This window comes from Rhamphochromis longiceps, linkage group LG23 (genome assembly GCF_057381845.1).
Source record: "Rhamphochromis longiceps isolate RC_006_pf linkage group LG23, R_longiceps_female_GT1.1, whole genome shotgun sequence".
Lineage (NCBI taxonomy): Eukaryota > Metazoa > Chordata > Actinopteri > Cichliformes > Cichlidae > Rhamphochromis > Rhamphochromis longiceps.
In genome coordinates, this window is record NC_140578.1 from 11,599,801 (window position 1) to 11,621,147 (window position 21,347).

General features: G+C 39.8%; 1 protein-coding gene across 6 annotated transcripts in view; it reads left to right on the plus strand.

The window, feature by feature from the left end:
- The first annotated feature begins 1,318 nt into the window (after window positions 1–1,318).
- Window positions 1,319–21,347, plus strand: part of dot1l (DOT1-like histone H3K79 methyltransferase) — a 30,141-nt gene continuing 10,112 nt past the window's right edge. For 2 of the 6 annotated variants that reach the window (XM_085399103.1, XM_085399107.1), the window contains exons 1-17: window positions 1,319–1,713; window positions 8,266–8,309; window positions 9,905–9,979; window positions 10,241–10,304; window positions 11,745–11,973; window positions 12,212–12,306; window positions 13,012–13,074; window positions 13,202–13,257; window positions 13,468–13,547; window positions 14,276–14,344; window positions 14,430–14,536; window positions 15,170–15,211; window positions 15,299–15,385; window positions 15,482–15,704; window positions 15,885–15,998; window positions 17,241–17,332; window positions 17,433–17,534. In XM_085399103.1, coding sequence (XP_085255229.1) covers window positions 1,633–1,713; window positions 8,266–8,309; window positions 9,905–9,979; window positions 10,241–10,304; window positions 11,745–11,973; window positions 12,212–12,306; window positions 13,012–13,074; window positions 13,202–13,257; window positions 13,468–13,547; window positions 14,276–14,344; window positions 14,430–14,536; window positions 15,170–15,211; window positions 15,299–15,385; window positions 15,482–15,704; window positions 15,885–15,998; window positions 17,241–17,332; window positions 17,433–17,534 — 1,623 coding nt within the window. In that variant the 5' untranslated portion in view covers window positions 1,319–1,632. Of the gene's footprint in view, window positions 1,714–8,265; window positions 8,310–9,904; window positions 9,980–10,240; window positions 10,305–11,744; window positions 11,974–12,210; window positions 12,307–13,011; window positions 13,075–13,201; window positions 13,258–13,467; window positions 13,548–14,275; window positions 14,345–14,429; window positions 14,537–15,169; window positions 15,212–15,298; window positions 15,386–15,481; window positions 15,705–15,884; window positions 15,999–17,240; window positions 17,333–17,432; window positions 17,535–21,347 lie in introns of those variants that run through there. The other 4 variants (XM_085399104.1, XM_085399105.1, XM_085399106.1 and 1 more) reach the window with 4 other exon arrangements.

The window sequence follows — 21,347 nt, forward strand, 5'->3', positions numbered from 1 at the left end:
ATTTTGAATGAGATGTGCCCAGTTTCTTACACATATCCATGTTTAACTGTTTTGCAAGTGCACAGAAGTGTATAAACAACTGTTTTATAAAGAGCCATAGGTAGGTAGATACTTGCCTGCATAAATACTGAAGAACTTCCTTAAGAAATATTTCTGTATTTCCGTCATACATATCAAACAGCTGGTTTTGTTCTATAAAACTGTTTTCCAGCCAACCGACTTACTAGTTTTAAAATATAAATGAAATTCCTCGGGCCGTTTAAAGTCTTTACATGCAGATGTTTGAGGCTCCTGGGCAAAGCTGTAAGTCTTGTGAACAACAGCAATCTTTGGTAAATATTGTACTGACAGAGTTTTTCATTTAGGCCTTTGATCCAGACTCTGGGCTGCTGATAATGCATGTGTTTGCACATCTCTGCCTATAGTCAGCTACAGATCTGTGCTCAAATTAACTAACAGGGGTAGTCTTCAAATAGATAATGATAACAAAAGAAAAGTTATCATTATCATTATTATTATTAGTAGTAGTAGTAAAGACCTAATTAAAATTCCAAAACATCAGCACTGGGTGACAGAGTCCTCGAGTATAGACAGAGAAACAGTTGGAAAGCTCTTTGAGTTCGATACAGATTCCAAAATACAACCCTACACATTTCTAGCTGTTCTTAGGAAATGAGCAAACTGCATTATACAGTTGGTGTACCTCAGGGATATGTGTAAGAGCCAGCTTCTTCCGGTTAAAAGGGAGGTTTTTCCTTCCCACTGTGCCCCAGTGCTTGCTCATACGGGGTCACATGACTGTTGAATTTTTCTCTGTCTGTGTTATTGTAGGATCTATCTTACAATATAAAGCGCCTTGAGGCGACTGTTGTTGTGATTTGGCGCTGTATAAATAAAATTGAATTGAATTGAATTAAAGGCTGGTAAAATAATATTTAGGTCTAATTTCCAATGTTTTATATTGAATTTGTATATAAACTTTCTATAACAACACCTAGTACATAAAAACGTGTAAAACAGAATGTGTTTATTAGTACTCGTTGCATTGTTATTTGCGTTATATTTAATTTACTTAAAGCTATAATTTATATTTATAATTTATGGGTAAATAAAAGTGTATTATGTTGAGAATCAGAGTCGAATGTGTTTTTAGCATTAAAACGAACTGTTATCATTTATCATGTATCTGCCGGCTCTGCGTAAATATTCCTGCGTTAATATGGAAAAAAAAGTCGTGATGTTATCGGTGTTCTCACGCAGCTTGGGAAGGGGTGGCTTGCTCGTGAGCTGGCTCAGTGACGTCTGCGTCCCCTCCGCTGCCAGTGGCCCCTTGCCATAAGTATTCATGCCGGGCAAGATGGCGGCGATACGGAATCGGTGTTATTGCCAGTGGGCATAAAAAAGGCATTTTATTTAAAATAGAACAGCGAGTCATATCCAGTTATACACTTGAACGCATCGTGAGTGTATCTGCCACGTAACCAGCGTCGACGTCTTTTTTAATTTTACGCGTTTGAACGTTTTTCTTACAAAATGTTCTCGTTGTAAGTCGCTCGCTAACCGACCAGCTGGCTAACAGAGAGCAGTTACTAGCTAGCTATCCACCACAGCCAAGCCGCCGTGAAGTGTAGGATGGGAGAAAAGCTGGAGCTCAAGCTCAAATCGCCGGTTGGAGCAGAACCCGCTGGGTATCCATGGCCGTTACCAGTATATGTAAGTGTTAAACTTTAAAGCTTAATTTTTGTAGCTTTTAAGCTTTGCCTTTTGTTTTAGTCTTTGTTAGCCGCGTTAGCTGTGCGCTAACTCTAGCTAGCAGAAAGAGCCGTGGCACGCTCGTCCGGAGAATCGGGTCATACTGGTTGGGATGGTGACAGACGTGCTGTATCAGCCTTCTGCCATGGCTGATGGCATACCTGGATTATTTCAATCCGTTCTTTCCTTGTCATACTGTAGACACTTAGATCCTACGGCACATTTGACCGTAGCTAATAAAACTAACAGTGACAGCCACTGATCGGAGGTTGTTTTGAAATTGGACCACCGTTTTGTTAGTCTGTCCCTAACTTATTTTATGGCCGAACATTTTTTCCCTGCTCACATAGACCACACCATATCTCCGATGGTTACACAGTAGGTTTTTGAACTCCTGTCTGTACACATCTGAATAGCAGTGTTGGCATTCCTAGACTGCCTTCTGTGTGTGTATGTGTGTTATCCCAGCATAGTTTTAGGAGCGAGAGCAGCTGACTTGTGTTTGCTCGGGTTAACTCTGTACATGAGGTGGACCCACCACCCCCATCAGTCAGTCTGCTCTGTGCAGTGATAGCAATCATGCCTGGTAGAGACACGTTTCTCTCTCTTCTCTTAATTTTATTTCCATGTAGCTGTCAGCACGTCAGTGCCTGCAGTTGACTCATTCAGTATAAGCGGAAGGGGAAGCGGTTGTAAGTTCTGTGGTCCTTTTCAGTGGTGTGTAGTTAGTTTGAACTATCTTTCTCATTTATAGTAATTGCGGTGAGAAGATAGCGGAGTTTATGAGAATGCGTGTGTGGGGTCTCTTTGTGGCGCTTTCCCCCACCCCCACGCTGCACTGTGTCTGTCAGTCTGGTTATTTCACTTCCATCATAGTGTGTTTGTCCCATCACCCGTTTCAGTCTCTGTTGAGTCAGAGTTGCTTGTCGATGCAATCAGGCACTCCCTCCCTGCTTTGCCTGACAGAGCTGACCCTCCCTTTTTGCACTATGCCAGACTCTGATAACACTCACAGTTCCTCCCTCCCTTCCTCCCATTTCCTTATGTTATGGTCTGCAAAGATAAACAGGAGGACAAACATGTCAGGAATTTAATACATCATTGGGCTGCGTGAGCTATTTATACTGTCATGTGTTGAATTAGAAACAGCTGATGCATGTGGAGTTGTGTGATATGGAGCCCATTCATGCGGTGCTCTCCTCCTGTTTTCAAAGGGGGAAACACTTCCCCTCTCCTCTCCCTTCCTCTCTTGTCCATATGGTCAAGTCTGCAGGGAGGAAGATATGAGCCTGCTCCTGTTCAGCAATGCTGTATTATTAGAATTCACATACAAGTATGTGTTCCCAGTCACGTTTAAAACTCATTGTGTTTTCCCTTTGTTGAACTTCTTGGTGGTAACAGCAGATCCCACTCCATTTACTCTTCACTCCTACATTGCACCACATTAGGATTGCTTATCACACCTACAGAGCACGAGCACATTGCTATCTGTGTATGATAGACACAACATGGTGTTACAGGCTTTTGATGTGTAAGTTGTGCTTTTAGTGAACCAAGCCCATAGAAAAAATGCAAAGAAGATGTTCTCTGATCTCTTTTGTTTAGTCTTTCATCTGCTGTTTGCTCACTAAATCCCCACATCTGTGCATCTGTAAATGCTTCCATATGAAGAGCACCTCTGGTGTGGTGCAGCTCTTTATCCATCTGGTTCTAGGTATTGGTACTAAGCAGCCCCACACAACACTTTTAAGAGATACGCTGGTGTTTTAAGTACTTTTGGTGTATGATCAGTAGGAATGTGTGGATTGTTTAATTCTGTATCACCACTGATATCATTATTACGAGTTTGGCTGATATCCACAGATGTTATCAAAGATGGACATGCCTGCCTTGTCTAAAGTGTGATGCTAGAGTGCCTTAAGCCTGTGTTCTTTGTAACACCAGGGGGCTAAGTCTGGTTGCAAAAATACCAGAAAAGATTGGAAGAAATAGGTTCCTTCTTCATTGAGAAGCTCTGTACACACTGTGCTGATCAGACTGATGGCCTCAGTGTCTAGTTTCAACTGATTAATTTTGAGCCTAATTTATAAAAAATGATTTAGAGTCAGAAAGGGCCATGATAAGCTATGAGCATATCAAGGATCAGTCATATCCACCTCTTGCTCGTCACATCTGGCTTCAAAACACCAAGATGGCGACGGTGAAAAAGCTCAGCTGGAGGCTTCATAACAGGACTTCACAAACCAGTGGATGACATCGAGGTGGCTATGTCCAACTGTTATGCTGTCTATACTAGTGAGGAGTACTGGCACCAGTTTTTATTTTATTTCTAATTCATCGCCCTTTTTGTAGTGGTTTAGACATTTGCCTAATAAGTGAAAGATCACCAGTTTGATTCTCGGAGGAGACACCGATGCCTTTAGAATTGTGCCAGGAAGGGTGTCCGGCATAAAACAACTGCTAAATCAAACATGTGGAGCTACCTGCTGTGGCAGCCCCTTGTGAATAAGGGAGCAGACTAAAGTAGCTTTTATTCATTGGCCCTTTTGTGCTGGGAAAACAAAAACAAATTTCATTTAAAAAATGACCAAGCTGTTTTAAAGCTTTTCAGCTCTTTGTTGCACCATCTGAGTATTTAGCCAGCACAAAATTGATGTGACACAACAGATAAAGATTGGTCATAGAAATTTGTAGCTCTAATCTCTTGTGCTCTTAGGCAGTAAATGCTAATACTGACATCTGACTCATATGTCTGTTTGATCTTCTTTGTTACAAAATCAGTGGTGACTGAGCATAATTCTTATGTGCATAAATGGAGGTATAAATAAGCTTGATTAGTCTCGATATAGCTAAAACAAAAAGGCTCTTTCATCTTACTACTTTTTTGCCATTTGATAAATAAAATGTATTCAAATTTCTATACAAAGCCTGACTTTGGTCATTTGTTCTCATTGGGTGTTGCGGTGTAGATAGTTGAGCAGTGTTTTGGGTAAAACCCCTACACCCACGGTGCATCTGTGAGGAGAGGTAGTGTGGAGAGGAGGAGTAGTACGTGCGTCACTTGAACCCACAGTGGGGAGGAGAGGAGGGTCCTCTGTTCTTTTTGTCTGAGTCTAGCTTTCAGACGGCGTTTATTTTTAGCAGCAGCTCTCTACTGGTGTTGCTGTGTGCCGTCTTTGTGTGAGCAGGTGACCTCCCCCTGCTGCATCTGATTCGCTCACTTCATACTCTGTATAGCTTCCATATTAAGAGCTACACAGTGCTTTGCTCATGTGTGTTTTAGGAAGATTTGTAGCTCATTATCATTAATAGTTAGCTCCATAATGTGGTTAACTGCTGTGCTCCGCTAACAGATCTCCTGTCTAGCCATGGTTCTTTCAGGGTGTGCGCATGGATGTTTTAGTTTTGGCGGAAGTTTGCGTAGTATTGGCGGGTAGTATTGAGCGGGAAGCTGGAAGCTGTGGGCTGAGAGCTGAGAGCCGTTAGCTCATGCTGCTGTGCCAGGCCTCAAACAGCTGACAAATAGCAGGCTCTCCTCCTCTCTCAGGCCCCCCTTTCCTTTCACAGTTCTTTTTTCGCTTCTCGCTTTCACTTTCCCTGCCTTTGTCCTCTTTCACCTTCAGATTTTTTTTTTTTTCCCTTTCTACTTTCTTTCTTTTCTTTCTCTCCAGCAGAGGCTCTCTTTGGCAAAGCAGGAGACGGAAAGTGGGTCAGTGGGTCAGCTCAGGCAACAGGCTTAGGCAGCCTGTGTGCTGGATGCAACTTGAGTCCTGTTACTCACAGAGAGCTGCTCAGGCACTCCTGCTAAAATTAATGAATATAATTTCCCTGCATGTGTAAAATACAATAGATTTTTATCTTATTCAAGTTTGCTTCTGACCAACTTAGGGTGATTTTCAGAGACACGGGATGTAGCATGAGCATAGCTTCAGCCTCTCCAGTTTCATTAGGGTTCCCATTGGCATCAGCTATTTTTTTCAAGTTCCTATATACATTCAAATAGACACATACAGTCTGCATTAACATCTCAAACAGATGTTATTGAAATTCATAAAAACTCATCTTAGAACAGTACATTAAGACAGATACATATACTAATTTATTTTAAACACGTTAACTGGGTAATAAGATTCAAATAATTTCTTTATAAGGTCTTTTTGTGGCTCTGTGGTGAAATGTTTAGGACATTTGCCTTACATGTGAAATATCCCTGGTTCAGTCCTGGGAGGAGACACAAACCCGGCCTTAAGGGGTCACAAGCTGCTGTACTCTTACTAATGATCTCAAAGGCAGGGGTTTCGTCAGGAAGGGCATCTGGCGTAAAATCTCGTCAAATCAAACATGCAGATCCATCTGCTGTGGAGACACCCTCAGGAAATAAGAGCGCAATCAACACGCAGGGCTCACAAAATCGCTAGCCCGATGTCCCGGAGCTAGCGATATCGCCTGTCGGGCGACCAAAATCTATCTCAGCCTTGCCCGTCAGGCTATATGATAACCCGACGGGCGGGGCTGAGATGGATTTTGGTCACCCGACCAGAGATATCGCTAGCTCCGGGACGTCGGGCTAGCGATTTTGCGAGCACTGAACAGTATCTCTTTCTCCTTTGTTGTAATTTCTCTTTAATTATATTTATAATGATCAAAACTCCCATCCAGCAGTTTTATACCTTACCTTCACACATATTAGTGTGCATGTCATATTTACTTTCCCTCCACTCGATGTCTTTTTTTTAATAGAAAACGGTTTCATTAACATTCCTGCTGGATTTGGAAATGCTGTTTTAACAGGCACTGTCGCTCAGCAGGTAATCCGACCTTTCCAGGGTCTGTTACACAATCCGTTGCAGAGCTAATGCAGCAAAAGACTCATGAGTCATAAAATATGTTTAGGGGCTATAAATGCATTTGCTGCAGGGTTGCACACAGGATCATGATTTGGTTAAAGGAAACTCTGAATATTAAACATTACACCGTTCTCCAGACTAACATGCATTAATAACAAGAACAGTTCCTCGTGGCTAATTAACATAAGCAGCATGTGCCCATGGCTAATCAGCATTTCATTGCATACGCACATCGCCAGACCATATATTTACACACATCTTGTTTATACTAACACATGCTCAGTACAATACTGGCTCAGCAAGCACTCTGTTAAACTGATTATTTCCCCATAAACATATCAGGAGTTTTTCCCTGCGGTTAGCTACTGTGATGAAGCAATACCCCTGTTTCTCTGCGATTGCATTCACATAATCCTCCTAATGCACATTCAGAATCTCCCAAACACTAAAAAACTGAGTGGTGGTGGTAGTGGCTCAGGAGATAGGACAGGTCATCTGTCAGCAAGATGGTTCGTGGTTCAATCTCTGGCTGCATGTTGAAACATCCTTGTGCAAGATACTGGCGTCGTGTGTTTACCCAGTGCTTCGATCAGTGTGATTAGATGTTGTATGAATGTGTGTGGGAATAGGTGAAGGAGCTTTGTAGTAAAAAGTGCACAGTACAAAAGCACTATATGAGTACCAATCCATTCACTCTTTTTCCTGTTCAGGCCTGCTTTTCAGCCAGTCAGCAATTTGCCTACATGTAGCACCACCTTTCATCCTATCATGTCCTTCTACTGTGGAACCAGCTAACATTTTGGGTTCAGGAGACAGAGACTCTGTGCTTCTGAAATTAGGCCTGATTTAGGCTACATCATAAAATGTTTAATGTAGCTTAAATCAGGTGACCTTGAACCATCTGAGGAACTTCCTCTTTCTTTTTATGATCACTACGACAATACTCAGTGTGGTAAATGGCTGTAACTCAGGAAGGTAGAGCAGGTCATCTACTGATCGGAATGTTGGTGGTTTGATCCCTGGCTCCTCCTAAATATCCTTGGGCAAGATATTAACCCCAAGTTCCTCTCTGATGCATATGTCAGGGTATGAATGAGTGAGTGGTAGTAAGCACTTAACAGCATAGATGACAGTACTTGTGTGAATGGGTGAATGTGGCATGTTGTATAGAGTATTATTTTAGTATTTGAGTATTCCCGGCGTAGAAAAGCGCCATATAAGACTCAGTCCATTTACCATTTAAATATTTGTCTTCTCTTTCCCCTCACACTCCCTCTGGTCGCTGTAGGTGTTTGTTCCCACCTGAGCCTGATTCTGACAGTTTTTTTCTGCTAAAAGGGAGTTCTTCCCTCCCATGATTGTCAGTTGATGAGATTGTATTAGTGTTTTGACCTATGATTTACTGAGCTGTGGTATTGTAAGGTCAGATGTGAAGACAGTTTAGGGTATTTTATTTTCAGCTGTCAGTTTATTAGATACACCCCACTTAAACATCAGTCTTCTAAAACTATCATGGCTTCAGCAGTGTTGAGGTTTTGTTTAGACTGGTTTTGAGTGGTCGTGTTTGGAGTTTAAGGACATCTAAAAGCTGTAATTTGTGGTGCTGCTGAGTGAAATGTTTTATTCTCGGTGTGGTTTTTGTAATATTTTCTCCCTCCCTTTTAAGGATAAACACCATGATGCTGCTCATGAAATCATCGAGACCATTCGGTAAGCGATGTTTCCGTCCTGCGATACTCCTACATGCACATGACTGTCAAAGACCTGATTTAGTAGTGATTTTATGTAGGGCTGAACGATATATCGCATTTGCGATAATATCGCGACATGATCAAGTGCAATTTTCTAACCGCAAAGGCTGCGATTATACTGCGATTATATTATACAATTCATGGGCTGCATCCTCCTGAGGCCGCATTTGTAGACCGATTACGTCACAGCGACGCGCCGAAGGCTGTCCAAATTACTACCATATCCCAGAATTCATAGCGCGGCCCAGCCAAACTCCAGTTTCCAACAATGGCGGCCGCTACTAAGTTTTAAAATTACTCATACTAATCTTTCTGGGTCACAAAATAAACTTTTAACATATTTTCAGGCGAGAAAGTAGTTGTGTAAACATCAAATATCTGCTCGGTTTATCAAGATATCCCATATTTGCAAAAGTGCTTCGACGTTTTCAGAGGCGTCTGCTACCCACCAGCTCGACAGCTAGCCGGGAGCTCGAGGGTTACTGATGCGGCCGAGAACGGCACAACTCCCGGCACATCATTTTCAGATCACCGCGGAGTTTCGCTGCTCGGGTTAAACGTAATATATAAGTCACTTAGACAACCTAAAAATGTTATTGTTGGGCTTTTTTCAGTGTTTTGTTTGTTCGTGAGTAAATCGGTTTGGCTGAGATTAAAGTTATTAGATTAGATAAAATAAAACTTTATTAATCCCCCGGGTGGGTTCCTCCTTGGTTTTCACACAGCTGACTAAACGTCAAACAGAAAACTTATTAAACAGAAGTATGAGACAGTCGAGAATTTACACCAGTGTCTGGTTATATTTTAGATAGCAAGAAGCAGACGGCCGAGTTTATTAAACTCCACCGAGACAGCGGTGACGCTAATCAGAACTAGCCTTCTGATTAGCTAATCAGAAGGCTAGACCGTCCAATTTCACGCCTTTAAACTTTAAAGGCGTGTTTGTGTGTGTGTTTATACAATTGCTATTATGTTTGCACTTTATGTGTAATGTTACTGACTGCAGAGATCAGTAAGATGTGTGTATTTTTTATTTATTAGTTTTATTTATTTAATATTATTTTTTTAATTGAATGACTGTCTAGTAGTTCACAGATGTCGAAAAACTGAGTGTGGTAAAGCCACTGATTTTGTTTATGTATATTTCTGCAATCTGCACATTGTACTGACTTTCATTTTAATGTTTACACCAGGGTTCCTTGTCAGCACTTTATGCTCAGATGTTTGTAAGCTAAAAATAAACTATTGTGTATGTTCAAATATACTGTTGTGATTGAAGAAGTTAAATAAAAATGTCAGTCATCAATTCATGCATCACCTCATGTCATCATAACAGAGGTCTGTCTTCCAGGAAAGAACAGTTTAAAATTAATGTAATATAGTATTGGCCATACTATATGATGTATTGCTTGTCTTTGTTTAATAATACAGAAGACAAATACCTTAAAAAATAATCGCATATCGCATCGCAATCGCAATATTGGGGCAAAAAATCGCAATTAGATTATTTTCCATAATCGTTCAGCCCTAATTTTATGTTTGTTTATTTAATAGGTGGGTGTGTGAGGAAATCCCAGACCTCAAACTGGCAATGGAAAATTATGTACTCATTGACTATGACACCAAGAGGTAAAATAATGTCATCAGTATCTGTAAAATCAAAGTCTGTGAGTCAGACAGAAGGTTAGATTGATGTCTCTGATAATTAGTTTAGTTAGTTTATGAGTCAGATTTAAAGACTTGATTAATTTTACCCAGCCATGATAACAAATTAGGTCATGATAGTTAGGGTTAACCCATGTGAGCTGTATTATTTCACTCAGAAATGTGCTGTTATTACTTAAATTAAATTATAGAGATCATATTTTATGTGTTGCCTCTCTCTCCCAGCTTTGAGAGCATGCAGAGACTTTGTGACAAGTACAACAGGGCCATTGACAGCATTCATCAACTGGTGAGTCCATATGTGAAAAGTTCCTTGCTGTTTTGTAGGAGAAGGCTGCACATTAGTCACAAACCTGGTTCTTTTGAATCTGTGCCCTTTGTGAATCATTTTCCCCTAACTGTTTATTCTGGTTTTGAGTATTTATAGTAGGATATCAGAGCCAGTGTTCTCTAAGGTGGTCTATCTTTGTCCTTCAGTTATTGGATTTTGGTAAGAACTCTTTAGTGTGCTGTCTTATCTACATTCCACTGCAGTAATTAAAGAAATAGTCCACTTACACAGGTATTCAGACCTTTTGCTGTTGATTTCTGGTGCATGCTACTTTTCTCAGAGATCACTTAGGAACTTCTAAAGATTGTCTGGAGTCTACCTGGCACTAATTAAATCATCTGTCCATACAACAGTACATTTCCCTAACCGCTTATTCCTCGAGAGCTGGAGCCTATTCCAGCTGTTGAAAGGTAGAAGTCAGAGTATATACCCTCACAAGCCCATCTTAAGGCTAACACAGGGCTAATTAAATCAGCTGGTCATAAATATGATATGTGTCTGTGTAAGGTCTTACAGCTGCTGATGAATATTAGAGTAAAAACTAGTAAACTGTAGTCTCTGCTATTTAACTAGCCTGGGCCTTTCCTGTCTTATCTTTGCTTGCCAACATGCAGACCAGGGTGCCTTTCTGGCAGCCCTTAAAATCATTTTTCTGCCTCTCCAAGTAGTCTCTTCCCCCATCGTACTCCAACGCCACTGTCTTGGACTGACATAGGCTATGGTAGCTGTTTTTTGGCAGTTGAAACCACCTGTGAGGAGGAGCTGCTCATTGAGAAGAGCAAGGTTTATTCTCAGCACTTGTGGTCAAAGTCAGCCAAGCTGGATCCTGTCCATGGGACTCGTAACCCCTTAGAAAGGCAGCTGAACATATTTTTCAATAATGTATTTTTTATGTCAGTGTCAAAGTGCAGAGAAGCAATTTATCAAATTTATTATTCGATTAAAAAATGGTGGATGTGCATCCTTTGCTTTTACCCAAACTACATAAAACAGACAGAAACGTAAAATGTTCACTGATACTTGCCATCCACCGGGATTAAGCTCAAATAACTGTACCATTAAAAATAGAGAAAAATCTAAAGGACATGTTTGCCAACCTTGTGGGATCTTTCCCAAAAGAATTGAGGCTGTTATTTATTTATTTATTTTGCAAAAGTATTAAGTGAATGCTTCACATATTTATTGAAATGGGATATTTTAGTCTTTTATTTTTAACAGTTGTACAAACCACTCAAAAAGCCTGTATTTGCTTTGTCATTATCATGTGTGCAGGTTAATTGTGAAAAATAATTAAATACGTTAAGATGATACCGTTTACAATGAGTCTGAAAACTCCTAAAAGGGATGGAGTGCACTCTCTGGGGGCGCTATGTAATTGATGCAAATCCTGTTTTACAGTGGAAAGGGACAACCCAGCCCATGAAGCTAAACAAGCGTCCTTCCAATGGGCTGCTGAGACATATCTTACAGCAGGTGTACAACCACTCAGTGACCGACCCAGAGAAGCTCAACAACTATGAACCCTTCTCCCCCGAGGTGTACGGAGAGACCTCTTTCGACCTGGTGGCCCAGATTATTGATGAAATGGAAATGATGGAAGAAGACACCTTTGTTGACCTTGGCAGTGGTTAGTTTGCTGTTATACATTTCATTCTATACTAACCACTTAGTAGAAGCACCTGAAGTTTGTCTTTGTTTCTTAAAAGTACTCCAGTAAAGTGTGTTTGTGGTTACTTGGATAAAAATGCTAATTAAGAACTATGAAAATGTCTGAAATTGTAAGATTCAGAACTCCAGCATAAATAGCAAGTCTGGCAGCTTTGGTGTGTTTATGTATTTTTAAAGAAATTGTTTCATATTTGCAGGAGTAGGGCAGGTGGTGCTGCAGGTTGCAGCAGCAACCAACTGTAAACACTACTACGGTGTAGAGAAAGCAGACATTCCAGCTACCTATGCAGAGGTAACTCCATTATCTCACATAACAGATATACAGACCCAGCAGCACGAGATCACTGCGTTTAGATTTGTTTTAGTGAAAAGCCAAAGCTTACTATAGACAGCTGTAAACTAGAGCGTAGTCTAGCAGAAAGAGCACCTGCTGTTTATTTCCTCTTCAGATCAGCCTTCAAACTGGTTTCTTTGTTAGCATTTTTTTGCCCTGTCACGCTGCACCAAACAAGGTGCATATACCTGTTCCACACTTGCACTAAAGCACTAAACGGAGTTCAATTAAGATTGTAAATGTCTGACACAGCTGGATTGAACCTTAAGCGGTCTTCAAACTTCCAGCAGCTCTATCATAATGTGACTGTAGTGTATGACTGCAATCAGTGCCGGTTTGACTATAGAGCAGGTAACAGACTGGTGAGTAGTGCCCAAGCTTCAGATAAACATCCCTGCTTTGAATTAATGTCTCCCGACTGGGCGGAAATTCAACTCAAAATCTTAGTCTTAATCATAAGTGTGAAACTCATGCTCGAGTCATTCTGGTAACTGAAAGGGCGTTTTTTAGAAACCAGTATCCAAACTTTAACTGGGGGCTATTTGTTTACTTCCTCTCTTTCTTGAAATGCCTCCACAACTCTCGCTTTATCATAATTTTGACTTTTAAAAACTTGAATTTTCGTATCAAGTGTTCTGATATTGTTTCTGTTCTTTGTTTCAGACCATGGATAAAGAGTTTAAAAAATGGATGAAATGGTATGGGAAGAAACACGGGGAGTACACAGTAAGTTGGTTCTTGTGTGACACAAGTTGCACTTTCATTGCACACACGTTCAGAAGAAACAAATTCAGGTGCTCTGTAGATTCACAGGTGTTCAGGACTTTTTCCATAACCGTACAATTTGTTTCAGCTGGAAAGAGGTGATTTTCTGTCTGAAGAGTGGAAAGAAAGAATCGCCAACACAAGGTGGTGTACAAAGCCTGATCACAGTGACAGACTGAAAGACAAAATCTTCATTTATGCTTTTCTGCAAATAAGGCCGTTTAGAATCTGAATCTAATCAAAATATAATCAGAAAATCACCTCCTTAACTGTTTTTGTCATTCATTACATCCTGAGGTAACCATTTTTACTGTGAATTGAACTGTGAAGTATTTCCTCTTGTCTGTTTTCCAGTATTATTTTTGTGAATAACTTTGCCTTTGGTCCAGAGGTAGATCACCAGCTGAAGGAGCGCTTTGCTAACATGAAGGAAGGTTAGTACTTTTCAGCTAATAACTACACTACTTACTCATTACTTGTTTGTACTTGAAAACATCTGCGTTATTTTATCTTTCAGTTAAAAAACACTCAGACATACACAAGGCTCTTAAATTGGAAAATGTATAGATCATCACTTAAATTCTGATCAGAATTATCAGAAAAATTGAGCATAAATTATGTTGCACTGACGGTCTGTTAGGCACATTGATGAATTTGTGTTCTATAGAGTCAACAATGTTTCAGCTTCAAAGTCACAAACATACAATTTCTGCATTATATTCAGACCCACCACTTTTTGTATGTCATGTTTGGATCAGAGCATTCTTTTAAAAATCATTTGAGGAGATGTGTCCACTTTTTCTTTAATCTCTACAGTCTGCTCTCTGTTAATTTGGTATTTTCAAATTTCCCAGCAAAACTGAATTGAGACCCTTTATTGAAAACTAGAGAAAATTAATCAAAGATAGAAAAGCAGTTTGAAAGCAGGTGCATGTAGTATTTTGTTTATATAAAGCATCATGTTTTTGTAGTGTTGGTAGTGATTAATTCTTCAGCTGTTCTCATTGTTAATTAAGCTAAAATTGGCTCATGAGATCCATCCATAGATAGTTAAAGTGATTGTGTAAATTACCATGCGTGCGTCAAGTAATGAGCTGAAAAAGCTGTGGTGTGTACAACACATGTAAAGGATTTTTGTGCATTTGTTTTTCTATTTCCCCAGGAGGGAAAATTGTATCCTCCAAACCCTTTGCACCTTTAAACTTCAGAATCAACAGTCGAAACTTGAGTGGTAAGCACCCAATTTATTTAAAAAATAAATAATATTTAAGGCTCAATTAGACTTCCGTGTGATATTCTTCCCTTCTGTCCTGCAGATATTGGCACAATTATGCGTGTGGTGGAGCTTTCTCCACTCAGAGGCTCTGTTTCCTGGACTGGAAAGCCAGTTTCCTACTACCTGCATACCATAGACCGCACCATAGTAAGCACCCATGCTTCTCTTTGTCTCTGTAATGAGAGGAAGTGGTCCCAGGCGCCCACACGTGAAATCCTAACAGAGGATCTCGTCAGCTCAATAAAAAAATAATTGACTACTAAAGCAACACAAATAAATTATCCATTAGAGACGAACCGTAACCTAAACTCAAGAGATAAGCTGCCATAATAACAGCTGGTATCATCTTAATGAGTAGTGTATCTTGAGAGTAAGCAATCTGAGGTTTCACAGGCAGACATGTGCTTATTAGATTACCGTGACATATGTGTCATTCCAGTAACTGGTGAAAGTAATCCCTGGTTACCTGTTGAAATCCCAGTGAGAAAACTGGCAGGCTGCCTGGAAAATGCTTGTGACAGTCTCATTATGCAGATGTGTTTCTTGTCACCACCTGATGCCGTTTTCCCTCTCCGTCTCACTCTTTATGAAGTTTTATTTGGCGATGACACAAAACACATTTTATGTACCGATTGTACTAAATTTAATTATTTAGTGCGTTTGCTTTTTTCAGTCAGAACTGTGAAACGAGCATGCACCTGATTCTTTAAGTGTTGTTACAAACGTGTAAATAAGAACTCTTAATCTAATACCCACATTTTCCTTTTTCTCATCTTCCAGCTTGAAAACTACTTTGCTAGTCTCAAAAATCCTAAACTCAGGGTGAGTCTTCTTCTTCAGTGTGTTGACAGTCCCTGTATTTACTACATTTTTTGGATCAGACTAGTAAATTGATTCATCTTCTGTTAGGAGGAGCAAGAGGCAGCTAGAAGACGTCAGCAGAAGGACAGTAAAAGCAATAGTACCACGCCTACAAAACCCAAGGAACCAAACAAGGTACAAGAATGAGAATTAAACCCGGACAATCTGGTCAGCGTTGTGAGACGGGTCTCTGTGTTCTCTATGTGACTGTTATCTCTTTGTGTAATAAAGCAGGACTCCTGTGGTGAAGAGGAGCGTCCTAGCTTGGTGACTGTGGTCAAGCCCTCCGCTAAACCGAGAAGAACGCGACTCCTGGCCAAAGGTCGCAAGCTGAACAATAAGAAACGTGGTCGACCCAAGAAAGCTACTCCAGCTGCTGAGAAGAAAAATAAGAAGAATCAGAGTGCGTTGGATTTGCTGCATGCCAAGACCCTTTCTGCAGCACCCCCTCAGGGTAAGAGCGCTAACGCGTGCACGCGCACACACACACACACACACACACACACACACACACACACACACACACACACACACACACACACACACACACACACACACACAATATGCTGTCTGTATTATTTCCTAAACAGGACTTTTATTGATGTTACTAATGAAAATATTACTATGCGTGCAGATGCATACCGACCACCTCAGAATCCCTTCTACCAGCTACCTCCCAAGGTCCAGCACTATACCCCTAGTCAACTTCTGCTGAGCCCAACTCCCCCTGGTTTGGAAAAACTGCTAGGTAAGTTAATGAAGACACCGATTGATTTTTTATTTTTTATTTTTTTTAAACTGTGATGCTGAAAAACCACATGCACCATACCAGATATACACATGGTTATATGAAATTCAGGTTACTGATTTAAGCAACAGCTTTTATATATCAGTATGGACAGACGTTCTGGGAAGTGTGGTGTGATTGATCTATAAGGAAATTTAACAAAGCATAAAGCTTTTTAACGCCACTTCTGTTTGTGGTTGTGAACTAAAGACTTAATAAAAGAGAACTTGATCTGACTTTTGTGTGTTGCCTGCTGGTTAGGATGATTCTCGTTGTGCTGAAGTTTTGGATGAGATCTTTTTCAGTGAATACATTCACATCGTGAGCCATCCACTCATAGCTATGACTCCGCCTCCGCACACACCTACATACAGAGGTGTATTGGAAGTACAGAATATTTATTTTTGAGAACCAGATTTTGTACTGAAATGTTAATCTTGTCAAAATAGTTCACGATACTGAACGTCCAACTGGGAAAGGTTTCATAAGAACTTTATAAGAACTTAGCTTTAAGGTCGCCACTGAGGATGAGTGGAGGGCTCCTAAAGAAGCTCTGCTTTTGCACAGTTCGCCTTTTTTATTTAGTACCTTGAAAAATTGAGTTTTTAGGATTTGCATGAATGGTCTTTGATATTATTATACTTGTGTTGTAAATGTGCAAATGAAAATAAGCTTTTCTCTAAGTCTGGTACCTGCCATGTTTCACTCTGATGCCATCATTGTTTTTGTCTGTGGTCTCTGACAAAAGAACAGTAATCAGAAATAAGTGGCAGCCATTTCACCACAGAACACTAAAAATAAAAAATAAAAGCGTTGGTGGGCTTTCTCCACATCCTCAACTTCAGTTGCACGTCAGCATTTATTGCATCTTTGTTGTTCTTTTACGTGACCAGCTAACACCAGAGACTGATATGAGCCGAGAAATAAACAAACGAACAAACATGTTGAGCCTCATCCACATTTTAAACTGTGACAAGAAGAAAATTAGCTGGTGTGCATGTTTCATTATTTCCAGCAGTCATTTTTGCATGTGCACTTTTTTTTGTGCACAGGGTCAGAATATTTCTAGGCACACGTTATAGAATGAGGCCAAAACGTGAAGAGGCAAACAAAACAACAGTTCTGCAGTTCTCCAATCAACAGCAAACATATTTGTTAAACTGTCCGTCTCTTTCTGTCTCCAACTTTGATCTTCTTTTACAGACAATATCAAAATTCAGTACCTCCAGTTTATGGCCTACATGAAGACTCCTCAGTACCGCTCCAACCTGCAACAACTTTTAGACCAAGAGAAGGTAATTATTGTCTCAACAGACTGCATAGTGAGGTCATCTTCACCTCGCTAAATTCTGTATATACATTTATATTATTATATCTGCTTTCCACTCACTCTAGCAAAAACACAGGGACCTATCAGGGCAGGCGGAGCAGCTCCATTTGGTCTGTCAGTCTCACAAGGAGAAGATCAAAGGTCTCTTTCAGACTAAACTGGATGAGGTAAGAAGTGATGCTATGTTGCTCCCACCTGATGCAGTAACACTTGTTAGTAGAAATCTACAGAAAATGCTTCATTCAACCATTTATAGCATGTATATTCAAAAACTGCAGATTGTCAAACGGATGGGAATTGTAGACGAGCTTAAAACTCATGCTGTCTCTGTCCCACCTGAGGATAAACATGGTCAAAAGAAACAGGGGGGGGCGCTAGCGAGCGCGATGGAGTGAACACGCTTACTTCAGAGCCTCTGCACATTCCAGCTTAATTTGCATCAAAAATAGGCACTTAAGTTACCAATCTGCTCTCAAAGACAATCTTAAACTTTTAAACAGAGTTCCTACAGATTTGTGAGATGACGTTCCTTCATCTCACAAATCTGTCAGGAAAAGAGTACACAGACAGATAAACTTCACCCCACTCACTACATATAGAGACCCACATGGGAGGTACATTATGGTCAACGGCTCTATTGATGGAGTACTGGTTTCCCTCATCAATATCTACGCCCCTAATGAGGATGAGCCAAATTTCATACATACAATTTCTAATCTAGTACTTCAAAAGTATTCTGGTGTTTTATTGCTTGGAGGGTATTTTAATTTCGTCTTGTCACCTTATATGGATAAACAACCAAGTTTTAAAAGCCATGCGTTGCAAATGAGCAAAGCTCTAAAACATTTAACAACTGAACTGGGACTAATTGATGTCTGGAGAAATAGGTTTCCTAGCGTCAGAGATTATACTTTTTACTTGCATAGACATTTTACCTCTAAAACAGAAGAGCATAGAATTGACAATATTGAAATCTTACCAATTACACTATCTGACCATGCACCGTTATCATTCTCATGGGACTTAGGATTGACACCAAAACTAAAACTTTGATGATTAAATGCCTCACTCCTAAATGATAGCCAGTTTTGTGAGTTCATACATACTGAACTAAATACTTACTTGGAGTTGAATACAACTCCAGAGATATCGCCTTTAACTCTCTGGGATTGCGCCAAGGCATACATTAGAGGTTGCATAATATCATTTGCAAGTGCCAGGAAAAAAAGAAAAGAGGCTAGGCAGTGTGAATTGGAGGCCATAATAAAACACCTAGAGCAACAACACAAAAAAGCACAGACGGCCAATTTGCTTTCCGATCTTCAAATGTTACGTAGTGAGCTTAATAGTTTAATAAACGAGAAAATTGAGGGCAATTTAAGATTCATTAAACAAAAGTACTATGAACAGGGTAGTAGGGCTAGTAGATTGCTGGCAATAAGACTCAGGAAACAGCAAACTTGTAATATGGTCCAAAAGTTGAAGTCAGATCAAACCCTAATTACTAAACCAAATCAAATTGCAAGTTGCTTTGCCAATTTTTTCGAGTCATTATATAAAAATTCAGATGCATGTAAAGATGACAATACACTATCTGATTTCTTAGAAAAGATCAATTTAAAAACACTGCCAGAATCTGTAGCAAAGGAGTTAGATGAACCAATTCGAGAACAAGAAATTTTACAGGTGATTTCAAACCTTAAAACTAAAAAAAGTCCTGGCCCTGATGGTTTTATTAACGAATTTTATGAAAAACTTAAGGACAAAGTCGCACCCTTATTACTGAAAGCTTACCCCTGCGCTCTGGAGATGGGACTACAATTGTAGTAATTGTCGTAATCCATAAAGAGGGCAAGGACCCCACAAATTGTCAATCATACAGGCCAATCTCATTACTTAATACTGATTTGCACATTGTCACCACGATTTTAGCCAAAAGAGTTAGTAAAATTATTACACATGTTATAAATCCAGATCAAACGAGGTTCATTGCAGGAAGGCACTATGGGGACAATGTTCGTAGATTGTTGAACTTAATGTCCTTGTACAAGACTAAACAAGAAGAAACAATGATTCTGTCTCTAGATGCTCAAAAAGCATTCGACAGGGTTTCCTGGCAGTACTTGGGCCATACACTTGAAAGATTCAAATTTGGGCCAAACTTAATTAAGTGGATACAGATTCTTTATTCCAACCCAATGGCGGCTGTACGGGTAAATGGAACAATATCAGCCAGATTTCCACTGGAACGTGGGTGAAGACAAGGATGCCCACTGTCACCCCTGCTGTTTGATATAAGTATTGAGCCTTTGGTGCAGTTAATTAGAGATGAACATTAAATTCAGGGCCTTTCAATTAATGGAGAACAGCATAAATTGTCCATCTATGCAGACGATGTACTTTTATACATTTCAAATCCTGCAGTCAGTGTACCTCATTTAAAAGAAATTATTAGTACATACGGTTACCTCTCTGGTTACAAAGTTAATATTGACAAAACATTGGCAATGGATATAGGAGGAAGCATTTCACGAACATTCAAGGAGCGATGTGGCTTTAAATGGCCAAACGAAGGTATCAAGTATTTAGGAATTCAAATTCCTCACTCATTATCAGACTTGTTTAAAGTAAATTATGAAGTTATAGTTGCAAAAATAAAAAAAGATTTAGAGAGATGGACAGTCCTGCCTCTGTCTTTCTTGGGTCGGATTGAGAGCATACGTATGAATGTATTGCCAAGACTTCTATCCCTTTTTCAAATGCTGCCTATTAACATTCCCAACTCTACATTTGATAATTTAGATAAACCAAACTATATGGCAAGGCAAACGCCCAAGGATCAAGTTCCAAACATTAAAACTGTCAAAACTGCCGGGGGGATTGGCTGTTCCAAATCTGAAAAATTATTTCTGGGCAGCTCAGATGAGACCCCTGACTTTTATAGATTTCTGCAGCTAAGAAGTTTTTTGACAAAACATAAAGAATGGAGGCAAGTTTTGGAGCCCTCACCCATTGAGGAAATATTTCTAAAAATATTTCAAAGTAATTCCTCCCCAAAATTAATCAGCAATTTTTATAACGCATTTATGAGTTTCAATACAAGTGCAACTTTGGATATTAAGGCAAGGTGGGAAGCTGAGACTGGCACTCAAATCTCAGAGGACACCTGGGAAGGTGGTCATGAGATATTTTAGAACCCCAGAGATAATTGCCAAAACGAAGCCTACAAATCCTGACACCTGCAGGTGAAATTGTGGTACTTCTTTAGGAACCCACTCACATATATTCTGGTCATGCCCAAAAATCTGCTCATTTTGGAATGACATATTTAAAGTTCTCAACACAGTTTTCCAACAACCATTAACAAAAGACCAACAGCTAGCCATTTTAGGAGTATTACCAAATGGTTTTGCGGGAAACAATAAAAAGTATCTCTTAAGAATCTTGCTTACAGCAGCACTAAAGTGTATTACTATTAAATGGCTGAATCTTGACCCACCTTCATATAATATGTGGATTGATAAAGTAAGAGAAATTTACCAAATGGAGGAAATAACATATGCTCTGCGGATTCAGAGAATTGTTTGCTGAGCGTTGGCGACCCATACATGCTTTACTGTTTCAATTATTTAGCATAGGTCTGTTTCGTTTTGTTCATTTATGGCTAAGATTGTCACATGTTATTTAATATTACATAAAGTTTTTGGGGCTTTTTGTTGTTTGTTTGTTTGTTTGCTTGCTTGCTTGCTTGCTTGCTTGGGTTTTGTTTTGCTTCCCAGTTTTATTTTGTGCTTCCTAATTGCAGTTCTTATTTTAATCTGTATTTCTGCATTGCGGTTCCTGTAACTGTCCTATTTGTGAACATTGACAAGTACAAGTTGCAATGTTGTAAATTATAATAAAAATTCAGTTTAAAAAAAGAAAAAAGGAACAGGGGGTGGATGCACACCTGCATCAGGTGTGACTGTATATGAGCACTT